The sequence below is a fragment of the Myotis daubentonii genome, chromosome 9, assembly GCF_963259705.1.
Source record: "Myotis daubentonii chromosome 9, mMyoDau2.1, whole genome shotgun sequence".
In the NCBI taxonomy this organism is placed as follows: Eukaryota; Metazoa; Chordata; class Mammalia; order Chiroptera; family Vespertilionidae; genus Myotis; species Myotis daubentonii.
In genome coordinates this window covers 8,007,623-8,020,069 of record NC_081848.1, presented here as the reverse complement: position 1 = coordinate 8,020,069, position 12,447 = coordinate 8,007,623, and the positions used below count along the sequence as shown (strand labels likewise).

The 12,447-nt window shown below is 45.4% G+C and overlaps 1 protein-coding gene across 6 annotated transcripts in view; it reads left to right on the top strand.

Annotated features, from left to right (window-relative positions):
• The window catches only part of ALG9 (ALG9 alpha-1,2-mannosyltransferase), a 115,898-nt gene that overhangs the window by 79,983 nt on the left and 23,468 nt on the right, over nucleotides 1-12,447 (top strand). For all 6 annotated transcript variants that reach the window (XR_009454351.1, XM_059707841.1, XM_059707840.1 and 3 more), the window contains one exon: nucleotides 6,077-6,207. Coding sequence is in view for 5 of the 6 variants with exons in the window: in XM_059707841.1 (XP_059563824.1) it covers nucleotides 6,077-6,207 (131 nt within the window). In the remaining variant the exon portion in view is untranslated. The remainder of the gene's footprint in view (nucleotides 1-6,076; nucleotides 6,208-12,447) is intronic.

The following is a 12,447-nucleotide window of genomic DNA, read 5'->3' as shown; positions in this document are numbered from 1 at the left end:
ACAGGGGGCGGTGCCCCAACCCCCCAATTGGCCCTACCCTGAGCGTGACTGAGGGTGGCATCGCAACCTCCCGATCCGCCCTTCTCTGTGCATGACAGGGGGCGGTCCCCCAACTCCCCAATCAGCCCTGCTCTGAGCCCGACCAGGGGCTGCACCTAGGGATTGGGCCTGCCCTCTGCCACCCGGGAGCAGGCCTAAGCCAACAGGTCATTATCTCCCGAGGGGTCCCAGATTGCGAGAGGGTACAGGCCGGGCTGAGGGACCCCCTCTCCCCCCCGAGTGCACAAATTTTTGTTCACCGGGCCTCTAGTTTTAGCATAATGCCCTCAAGTTTCATTTATGTTGTCACAAATAGCAGTGTTTTCTTCCTTTTTATGACTGAATAGTATTTCATTGTGTGTGGTATATACACATCACATTTCACCCATTGATGGATACTTAAGTTGTTTCCTTGTCTTGGCTATCTTCTATAATAATAAAAGCGTAGTATGCTAATTAGACTGGACCACCGAACGACCTCCATACGTTATTCCAGACGTCCTTCCGAACATAGCCGCCATGGTGGGGGCCGAGGCAGGGGCAGTTAGGGGTGATCAGGAAGGCAGGCAAACAGTTAGGGGCAATCAAGCAGGCAGGCAAGTGGTTAGGGGCAATTAGGCAGATAGGCAGAGTGGTTAGGGGCGATCAGGCAGGCAGATGAGCATGTAGGGGTGATAAGGTAGGGATACAGATTGGTTAGGGGCGATCAGGCAGGCAAGCGAGCAGTAAGGAGCCAGTGGTCCTGGATTACAAGAGGGATGTCTGACTGCCGGTTTAGCAGGGTCGGGCCTAAACCAGCAGTCAGACATCCCCCAAGGGGTCCCGGATTGCGACAGGTAGAGGCTGGGCTGAAGAACCCCCTCCACCCCTGACTCCGTACACGAATTTTGTGCACTGGGCCTCTAGTCATAAATAATGCTGCAGTGAACATGGGGGTGCACATGTCCCTTTAAGATAGTGATTTCATTTCCTTCATATATATATATATATATATATATATACCCACCCAAACTAGGGTTTTCGGATAATATAGTATGTAGTTATGTTTTTAATTTTTTGAGGAACCTCCTTGCTGTTTTCCATAAAGGCTATACCAGTTGACATTCCTACCAAGAGTGTATCCAAGGTTCCCTTTTCTCTACATCTTTACTAGCACTTGTTATCTTTTATCTTTTTGATGATAGCCATTCTAACAGGTGTGGGTGATATTTCTTTGTGTTCTTTGTGTTTTTAAAAATATATTCTTAGTGACTTTTAGAGAGAGAGGCAAGGATAGATAGAAACATCAATGAGAGCAGAACATCCATTGGCTGCCTTCTGCACGCCCCCACTGGGGATCGAGCCCAAAACCCGGGCATGTGCTCCAACCAGGAATTGAACCAGTGACCTTCTTGGTGCATTGGTCAATACTCAACCACTGAGCAACACCAGCTGGGCTCTCATTGTGGTTTTGCTTTGCATTTCCCTAATGATCACTAATATTAAGCACCTTTTCATGTACCTGTATGACTTTGGAAAAGTGTCTGTTGAGGACCTTTGCCCATTTTTAAATCAAATATTTGTTGTGCCCGAACTGGTTTGGCTCAGTGGATAGAGCATTGGCCTGTGGACTGAAAGGTCCCAGGTTCAATTCCGGCCAAGGGCATGTACCTTGGTTGCGGGCACATCCCCAGTAAGAGGTGTGCAGGAGGCAGCTGATAGATGTTTTTCTCTCATCGATGTTTCTAACTCTCTATCCCTCTCCCTTCCTCTCTGTAAAAAATCAATAAAATATATTTAAAAAAATATTTGTTGTTTTGCTATTGAGTTGTATGGATTCCATATATTTTGAGCATTAATACCTTATCAGATATATGGTTTGCAAATATTGTTTTTTATTTCATAGGTTGCCTTTTTATTGATTGATTGTTAAAGCTTCCTTTTCTAATTATCTTATTTCATCTCTAATAGAGAGCCTGCCCTTGATCATACTGACCATTTTTCTGCCAGAGGCTTTTGTTTTTGTGTGTTTCAGTTGTTCAGTAACTGTTTCCTAGAAAAAAAGAATCTTTAGCATCTGTTTCCTAGAAAGGATTTAAAGAGATTACATTTTAAAAAATGGATTAGGGCCAAAACCGGTTTGGCTCAGTGGATAGAGCGTCGGCCTGCGGACTGAAGGGTCCCGGGTTCGATTCCGGTCAAGGGCATGTACCTTGGTTGCGGGCACATCCCCAGTGGGAGATGTGCAGGAGGCAGCTGATCGACGTTTCTCTCTCATCAATGTTTCTAACTCTCTATCTCTCTCCCTTCCTCTCTGTAAAAAATCAATAAAAAATATATTTAAAAAAATAATAATAAAAAAATAAATAAAAATGGATTAGGATTGCAATTAATATGATTTTTGTCTTGATTTATGTCTTTTCTTAAAAATATTTTTTTATTGATTTCAGAGAGAGAGGGGGGAAAGAAAAAAACATCAATGATGAAAGAAAAATCATTGATTGGCTGCCTCCTGAATGCTCCCTACTGGGGATCCAGCCTGCAATGCAGGCAGTGCTCTGACTGGGAATCAAACCTGGGACCCTTCAGTCCTCAGGCCAATGCTCTCTATCCACTGAGCCAAACCAGCTAGGGCGGTTTCTGTCTTTATAAAACTTTACTTTAAATGAAATTTATATATGGATGGTTAATGAGTGGAGCCTAAAGCTGACTTGCATAGCTGGGCATTAATTAGTTACTATCCACATCTCTGAAAGACCATGTACCCAACACCCAGTCTAGATAATGAGGTCTGTAGTGTATCTGGCTGAGGTCAAGTATTAAAATGTCCTACTCAGAGCTCCCTCACCAAAGGAGGTCTCGGCACGAGACCATGAGAGTCTGTGGCCCTTGCTGCTTTTGTTTGATTTCAGAGACATGGTACTTGCAAAACTTAAAAAAAAAAAGTTTTCATGTTTTCAAAATCCTTGGGAGCTACAGAGTGGAGGTTCAGACCAAAAAGGTTGCTTCCTGAAGTGTTTATGCAACGGGTCATTTTTAGAGCATTCTGTGGAATGGAATTGGATCTGACGTCAATTCTCAGTATGCTTTCTCTCCCCTGGAGAAACAGCCCATATGCAGAGCCAGATGTGAGACTGGAATCTTCATTACATAAAAATAATGCTGGGAGAAAATGAGACTATTACTCTGAGTGAGAGGTTGGGGAAGAACAGAGTTTACTGTAAGCCAGAGGTGACTGAATTTTTCTTATATGCACTTAAAAAACCTTCAATTCTGTGTAATCCATAGTGCATAAAGCATAAGTGTGCAGTAAATTAATATAATAGAATACTTGTGTAACCATCACCCAGGGCATTGCCAGCACTCAGAAGCTTCCAGCAGTTCCTTTTGTCACTACCTACTCACCCTTCAGATGGAGCTTCCCAACTCTATGATAATAATTTCTTTGTTTTCCTCTTTACAGTTACTCCTCTTATATGCATTCCTAAACAGGATGAGTTAGTTTTGCCTGTTGTAGAACTTCATATACATGGAATCATATTGCATTTTTGTGTGCCTTAATCCTTTAACTCAACATTTTGTTTGTGATAATCATGCATGTTGTTGCATGTATCTGTGGTTTGTTCTTTTTAATTACTATACTAGAGGCCCGATGCACGAAATTCGTGCAAGAATAGGCCTTCCTTCCCCTGGCTACTGGCACTGGCTTCCCTCTGGTACCCAGGACCTGGGCTTCCCTCGCAGCCCTGGCTTCGTCTGGAAGGATGTCTGGTCTAATTAGCATATTACGCTTTTATTATTATAGACTAGAGGCCCGGTGCACGAAATTTGTGCGGGGGGGGGGACCCCTCAGCTCGGCCTGCACCCTCTCTAATCCAAGACCCCTCGGGAGATGTCGACTGCTGGTTTAGGCCTGATCCCACAGACCGGGAGCCCTCAGGGGATGTCCTACTGACGGCTTAGGCCCGCTCCCTGAGGGGAGCGGGCCTAAGTCACAGTCTGGCCTCCCTCTGTGGGAGGTGACCAGGTTGATCAGGGGAAGGCGCTGCCCTCATCACCCCAGCCACTGCTGTTGCCTCTGGCCCATCACCCCGCCACTGCTGCTGCCGCTTCTGACCTCCCTCTGCAGGAAGCGACTGGGCAATCAGGGGAAGGTGGCCCCCATCACCCAGCCACTACTGCTGCTGCCTCTGGACTCCCTCTATGGGGGGAGGCGGGGGGGACAACTGGGCAATCAGGGGAAGGCGCCGCCCCCATCACCTCGCTGCTGCTGCCACTGCCGGCCTTCACAGCGGCCTGCCTCGGCCCTCATAGTTGCCATGGCTGCCTTCCCTTTGCCCTTGCAGCCGCCGCCATGGCTGCCTGCCTTTGGCCCTCGCAGCCACTATGGCTTTGCCCGGAAGACTTCTGGTCTAATTAGCATATTACCCTTTTATTAGTATAGATAGTATTTAATTGTATGGCTATACCACAATTTATTATTTTATTGTTGGATGTTTGATTTTTTCTAATCTGAACCAACTGCAAATAATGACACTGAACATTCTTGAACTTGTCTTTTTGCTGCATGCATTTCGCTTGGATATACTTAGCTTGAACCATGTGAAATGACCATTTTTGTGCATTAAACAGTCAGATATTAATGATTTCATATGGTTCAATCTAATACCTAGGAGTAGAATTGTTGGATCATAGGAGATACCTATGTTCAATTTTAGTAGATTCGTCCAGTTTTTTGAAAATCTTCTACCAACTTAATCTCCTGGACCCGTTCTTTTGGGTTTTTATGGATGCTTCATTACACAGTCATGATTAATGAAATCATTGGCCATTGGTGATTAAACTCGGGGTATAATCTCTCTTTCCTCCTCAGAGGTCAGGGATAGGGCTGAAAGTTTGAACCCTCTAATCACTTGGTGACCAGCCTCCTCCCTCATTTTTAGATGCTTTCCAAAAGTTACCCTGTTAATATAAACTCAGTTGCTGTTGAAAGCGGCTTGCTATGAATAATGAGACGCCCCTTTCATCTCTATGGCTTTGGAGGAATTTCAGGAACTGAGGAAATGAACTATTTAACTGAAGAAGTATCCTACAGTTTATAGCATATTCCATTGAATTAATTTTGTTATAAACACAATACCAATTATGTGTGTGTGTGGGGGGGAGGGTCCTGTTTTTTTTTTAATATTTTTATTGATTTCAGAGAGGAAGGGAGAGGGAGAGAGAGAAACATCAATGATGAGAGAGAATCATTGATTGGCTGCCTCCTGCACACCCCACACTGGGGTTTGAGCCCACAGCCCAGGCATGTGCCTCAACCAGAAATGGAACCATGACCACGTTCATAGGTTGACGCTTAACCACTGAGCTACCTTGGCCAGGCCCAACATGGTTATAATATTCTCTTCTGAGCACCTGTGATGCTGTGTTGTCTCCATGATGTGAGCAACTGAATGACTAGTTTTGCTTATTGTTACAACATATTTTTCATAATCTTCTCCACTCTTACAGTTTATTGATCTTTTACTGCAGGAACAGTTCCCATGTCTCTGTCTGTTCTGTTGAATTTTTGAAGGAGACGATATGCATGATATCTCTGCACCCTCACTTGGCTCTGTCAGCAGAGACAGGGTTTCCTTTCACATTAGCATGTGTGTTTAGTCTTGCCTTTCAATCTCCGCATTAAAAAGTGATTATTGGGAGGGAGCAATAGTGAACAAGAGAAGATACGTTATTTTTCGAGTAGGTTGTAGACTCATGCTAGTTTCAGAAGTGTGTTTGGCTAAAAGGATGTATACCCAAACTAGAATCAAAACTCACAAAGCTTAAATATATTTTGGCTCGGTGCGTGCATATCTCCCCCTTACTCCCAGGAGCCTAGGTAATACCCCAACACCCAACACTCTTATCTGAGTGGAGAGAACACAGGTAACATCTGAGGACTTGGATGCTTGTGCTTCTAAAACTCTGTGGGAATGCTTAGAATTGCAGTTTATGTTCCTGACCCTGAAGGCACCTTTGTAATTACTAATGAAGAGTTGGCCTTTCTCCATTGCAGATTGACATCAGTAAATGCCATTATTTAGTGGATTTGGACACCATGAGAGAAACACCCCGGGAGCCAAAATATTCATCTAACAGGGAAGAATGGATCAGCCTGGCCTACAGACCGTTCCTTGATGCTTCCAGGTATGTGGCTTTAATCCTAAGTGATGTGTTAGGATTAGTAAAGATGAAAATTGGAATCTAGGATTGAATAACTTCCAGCCCTGGGCTGACGCTAGTAGCCATCATTTTACTTTATTTTTATTTAGACCCAAGCACATCTTCTATCCTTGTCCAGTTTCCTGAGGAATCTAAAAGCACTCTCTTTTTCTAGGTAACAGAATACAAAATATATTCCAGTATCATCTAAATAAAAGAATCTAAAAAAAAAAAAAAAAAGAATCTAAGTAAAGCAGATGGATCCATGAAGAAAATACAAATAAGTGTTTAACATTGATTATTTTCAGCAACCAACTTCATCTATTTTAACTGAGAGCATTCTAACACAATTAGGAAGATTGACTCTATCCTTTAAGGAGCTAGAAGTTCATATCCATTATTTTTAGGCACAAGGCTCAGCCAGGGATGGGATAGACCTTACTATGTCTTAACTAGAGAAACCAAATAGACCGGGCATGGCTGGCTCTTCAGAAAGGTCTCAGAATTAATGATGAGAGGGGAGTCAGGGCATTCGGTGAAGTGGTAATGGAGCGGGGATGAGTTGGAAGGGTCAGGCTGTCTGTGGGCAGAGATCCAGGTAAACAGACAGTTGAAGTTGAGGAGGGTCAGGGAGTCCCAGAATCCAAGAGGTTGGGCAAAGAGCAAAAGGTAGAGGAGCTTGTCTTGAGAGACAGGTCTGGGACTCAGAAACAGGGAAGAGAATGTTTTTAGGAGGAGGGGGTCATCAGAAGCTGCTGATAAATCAACTGAGAGGAAGAATAATTGTCCATTGGACTTGGCAGCTGATAAAAGTAATTTTGGTGGAGTAGTGGGGCGTAAGCCCTTGAGAGATTAGATGGGCCAAAGCAAAAACAGAATAAGTATTGGAAAAGGCAAATATAGACAAGTCTTTTGGAAGGTTTTGCTATAAAGGGAAACAGAGAAGGCTATAGCTCATGGTGGGTGTAGGGAAGTGCTGACTAGAAAGATTTTTATCCTTAAAATTTTTTTTATGGTAATATAGATCGATAGATAGATAGATAGATAGATAGATAGATAGATATGACATAAAATTTGACATTTTAATCACTTAAAATTCAGTGGCATTAATTACACTTACAGTATTGTGCAACCATTACCATTATCTTTTTTTAATCTACACTAATAAAAGAGAAAAATGGTAATTGGCGTACGACGATACCCTTTTCATTGGCTAATCAGGGCTATATGCAAATTAACTGCCAACTAAGATTGGCAGTTAACTGCCAACAAGATGGCGGTTAATTTGCATATGTAGGCACAATGCAGGGAGGCGAAAGGGAAAGCAGGAAGAAGCCCCCTGCCACTGACAGTGATCGGAAACCCAGGGGGGAGCTAAGAGCTGGGGGGCAGGGCAAAGGCGGTCCTGGGGCCACCTTTGCCCTGCCCCCATGCCATGATCAGAGAATCAGGCGCCTTTGCCGTCCTGGCCAGTGATAGCAGGAAGTAGGGGTGGAGCCAGCGATGGGAGCTGGGCACAGTCGAAGCTGGCAGTCCCGGGAGCTAGGGGTCCCTTGCCTGGGCCTAAAGCGAAGCCCACGATCGCGGGGCCGCTGCAGCTGCGGGTCCCCACTGCCCGAGCCGGACGCCTCAGCCAGAGGCTTTAGGCCTGGGCAGGGGTGGAGCCTGCAACCACGGGGGGCTGGGGGTCCCCTGCCCAGGCCTGACACCTCTGCCGGAGGCCTCAGGCCTGGTCAAGGGGCCGATCCGGTGATTGGTGATCGGAGGGTGATGAGGGTCAACTCCTCTGGCCGAGGCATCAGGCCTGGGCGGGGGGCTGAGCCGGGGATTGGGGGGATATGATGGTCCCCTTGCCCAGGCCTGAAGCCTGGGTCAGAGGCGTCAGGCTTGGGTGGGGGGTGGAGCAAGCGATCAGAGGGAGATGGGGGTCCCCTGCCCAGGCATGATTCCTGGGCCAGAGGCCTCAGGCCTGGGCAGGGGCCAGAGCCAGTGATCGGGGGGAGATGGGGGTCCCCTGTCCAAGCCTGACACCTCTGGCGGAGGCGTCAGGCCTGGGCAAGGGGCCGATCAGGTGATCAGAGGGTGATGGGGGTCTACGCCTCTGGCTGAGGCATCAGGCCTGGGCAAGGGGCAGAGCCAGCAATCGGAGGGGTCTGGGAGTCCCCTGCCCAGGCCTGACGCCTGGGCCAGAGGCATCAGGCCTGGGCTGGGGGCAGAACCAGTGATGGGGGGAAATGAGGGTCCCCTGCCCAGGCCTGACACCTCTGTCAGAGGTGTCAGGCCTGGGCAAGGGGCCGATCCTGCAATTGGAGGGTGATGGGGGTCAACGCCTGAGGGCTCCCAGTATGTGAGAGGGGGCAGGCTGGGCTGAGGGACACTCCCCCCCACACACACCCAGTGCACGAATTTCGTGCACCGGGCCCCTAGTTGAGATATAATTGGCATATAACATCCATGTAAGTTTGAGGTGTACATTTCTTTTTTGTGTTGAGAATACCACTATTTGCAAAACTTTTCTGTCACTCCAAACTGTTCCTCTTTTACTTTTTTAAGATGAGGAAAATAACATCATGTTACATACTGATGGAAGTGGTCTCTTATAGAGCTGAAACCTGATCATGGAGAAAGGAAAGAATTGCTGGAGCACTGCCCTTGAGTTAGTGAGAGGAGCTGCACAATAAGTCAGGATGTGCTGTAGGCAGACGTACAGATAGGTCTCTGAACAGCACTGCCCGGGAGAACTTCCTACAGGATGGAGATGTTCTGCTCCATCCAATACAGGAGCCACAGCCATGAAGTAGTAGCTATTAAGCATTCGAAAAGAGACTAGCAAGACTAAGGAACCAAATTGTTAGTTTTATTTAATCTTAGCTAATTTAACTAGCCACACGTAGCTACTAGACAACATAATAGTAACAGGCAGCAGGGAGGTGTGATGATGGGGGTCTGGAGGTTCTCTTCTGATGGCCTCAGTTTTCTGAACAAAGAAGGAATAGGGTTCTCAGGTGAAAAGGGAGACTAGGGAATGAGGTGTTAGAGCTTTGAGGAGAGAGAAGGAGTGAAATAATTGATGAGAGTAAGAGACAAAAGGAGCTTGAGAATTATGGTATGATTGGAGGACAGACTCAGGAACTCATTTGAATGTTATTTTCTATTTCTATAGATTTGCCTTTTCTGAACCTTTCTTTGCTCAGTTGGTTAGAGCATCATCCCCATATGCCAAGCTTGCAGGTTCAAGCCCTGGTCAGGGCACATACAAAAAGCAACAATGAGTACATAAATAAGTACAACAACAAATCGATGTCTCTCTCTCTCTCTCTCTCTCTCTCTCTCTCTCTCTCTCTCCCTCTCTCTCTCCTCCCCTCCCTCTCCCTCTCCCTTTCCCTCTCTCTCCCTCTTCCCCTTTCCTTCTCTCTCTAAAATCAATCAGTAAATACATTTAAAAATATTTTTATTGATTTCAGAGAGGAAAGGAGAGGGAAAAAGAGATGGAAACATCGACGAGAATCATTGATCGGCTGCCTCCTGCACACCCCCTACTGGGGATCGAGCCCAAAACCCAGGCGTGTACCCTTGACCTAATCAAACCTGGGACCCTTTGGTCCACAGGCTGATGCTCTAGCCACTGAGCCAAACCAGCTAGGGCAATAAATTTTTTAAAAGTCACTTGAGTCTTAAGTGGGAACAATGTAGTTGCTTCTCTTTTCCAGCTACTTATAGCTGTGTAGTGAATCACAAAACAGGCGAATTTAATAAGTTGTTTTTTTAAAAAAACAACAACAACACATACAGCTTTATTGAAATATAAGTTACATACCATAAAATGTACCCATTTTAAGTGTACAATTCAATGATCATTAGTAAATTTACCAAGTTGTGTAACCATCACCACAGTTCAATTTTAGAACATTTCTATCACTCCAGCAAGAGCCCCCTTTCCCACTCTCAGCTCCAGAGAACCACTCATTATTTTCTATTTCTATGGATTTGTCTTTTTTTTTTAAATAGTATTCACGTTCTTTGTTTTTTTAAAAATATTTTATTGATTTTTTTTTTACAGAGAGGAAGGAAGAGGGATAGAGAGTTAGAAACATCGGTGAGAGAGAAACATCGATCCACTGCCTCCTGCACACCTCCTATTGGGGATGTGCCCGCAACCAAGGTACATGCCTTTGACCAGAATCGAACCTGGGACCTTTCATTCCGCAGGCTGACGCTCTATCCACTGAGCCAAACCGGTCAGGGCATATGGATTTGTCTTTTGTGAACCTTTCATATAAGCAAAATTATGTAATATGTGGGGTCTTGTATCAGGATTTTTCCACTTAGCATGTTTTTGAGGTTTATTCATATGATAACATATATCAGTGCTGTCCTTTTTATTGCTGAATACTATTCCATTCTGTGGATATACCCATTGTGTTTATCCCTTTACCAGTTGATGGATATTCAGGTTATTTCCACTTTTGGGTTATTATAAATAATACTGCTTTGAACATTCATTTGCCTGCCTTAGGGTTGGGTTTTAGCCTAAAAAGTTCAACAAAACATGAAATGGCAAGGAAAGTGAGGGTTTGTGCAGGAAAGTGATATAATGATTGATGGCCTTAAGTTGGGTAAGGAGGGAAGGACAGGACATGGAGGAGGTGGGAAGCCATGAAGGGTGGTAGAGTCATGGATGGATTGATGTTAAAACTGTCAGAATTGGAGAGTAAGAGGAGGGTGTTGGAGAGAAGCAGTGTGAGGGTATGAAGTTGTTCTTTGGTGCCTGGCTTGTTATTTGATGTAGTAGTTGGGGTAGGTCTCCACTGTGACTTCAAATGTTTTGGGGTCAAGAAACTGTGACAACATGAGATCTGGGCCTGGGAAGATCTCCAGCTCCTGAGAGGACAGCAGATCCCAAGCAGCCTTCCTACTGACAACGGGAACTTCGTGGTTCCCAAACACTGACCAGCAGTACATTGCTTGCAGAATAAACTGTTCATGGCACATGGGGCAAGTGAGTTTTTTTGAGGTGACCTATTTTCATTCTGGTTTTGAAGGATTGAAAGGAGAAGGGTTCCTACCCTAGTTGGTTTGGCTCAGTGGATAGAGCATCGGCTTGCGGACCAAAGGGTCCCGTGTTTGATTCCGGCCAAGGGCACGGTCAAGGGCACGTACCTCGTACCTCCCTGGCCCAGGTCCTGGTGGGGTGGGGGTGGGGGGGCGTGCAGGAGGCAACCAATGATATGTTTCTCTTGCATTGATATTTCTCTCTTTCCCTCTCTCTTCTACTTTCTCTAAAAATCAATGGAAAAATATCCTCAGGTGAAGATTAAAAAAAGGAGAAGGGTTCCTCATTCCCATTTCCCCCTTGGCTGGTGCACATAAACTGAGAGCCCCTGGGACAAGGTGAAGACACATGACATGTGTGCACTTTTCACTGGAAAACTTGAGGGAAGAATAAAAGGTGTTGGTCGCCTCCCACCTGTCTTGTGGTGAGCAGAGCTACTGGAGGGCACTGGCGATCACACAAGGATGTGGTTGAGAATCACTTCTCCAGGCCTGTGTTCAGCATGCTCCTCACGGGCAGGAGCAGGGGACACATTGGGGACATGCCATTCGCTGTTCTCCACTGAACATCCTGCTTCCCTAACAAACTACATTTTAAGGGCAGAAATAAGGCATAATTGGATCAGTTTGATAAGCATTTATTCAACATCTTCTACATCTAAGACTCTGGACCAGTGGTCGGCAAACTTATTAGTCAACAGAGCCAAATATCAACAGTACAACCATTGAAATTTCTTTTTTGAGAGCCAAATTTTTTAAACTTAAACTATATAGGTAGGTACATTGTTATTAACTTAATTAGGGCACTCCTAAGCTGGCCTTTGCTAAAAACATCCTCAATCTGATTGAGGTACCTTCGCTGAGGTCGACCCCTTCCAACTGTCCCATCCACACTCGTCTTGTATACTTGTTTCGTCTATCTCCTTTCATTCATCCTCTCTGTACGTTCAAACCATCTCAACATACCTTTCTCAATCCTCAACACTACATCTTCTTTCACTCCACAACATTCCCTAAAAATAACTTGATAAACTTTAAAGTTTTAAGTCAACTTCGCACTGTAGGTGCACGCCCGCACGTGGTATTCTGTGGAAGAGCCACACTCAAGGGGTCAAAGAGCCACATGTGGCTCACGAGCCACGGTTTTCCGACCACTGCTCTAGACGGTGCAGA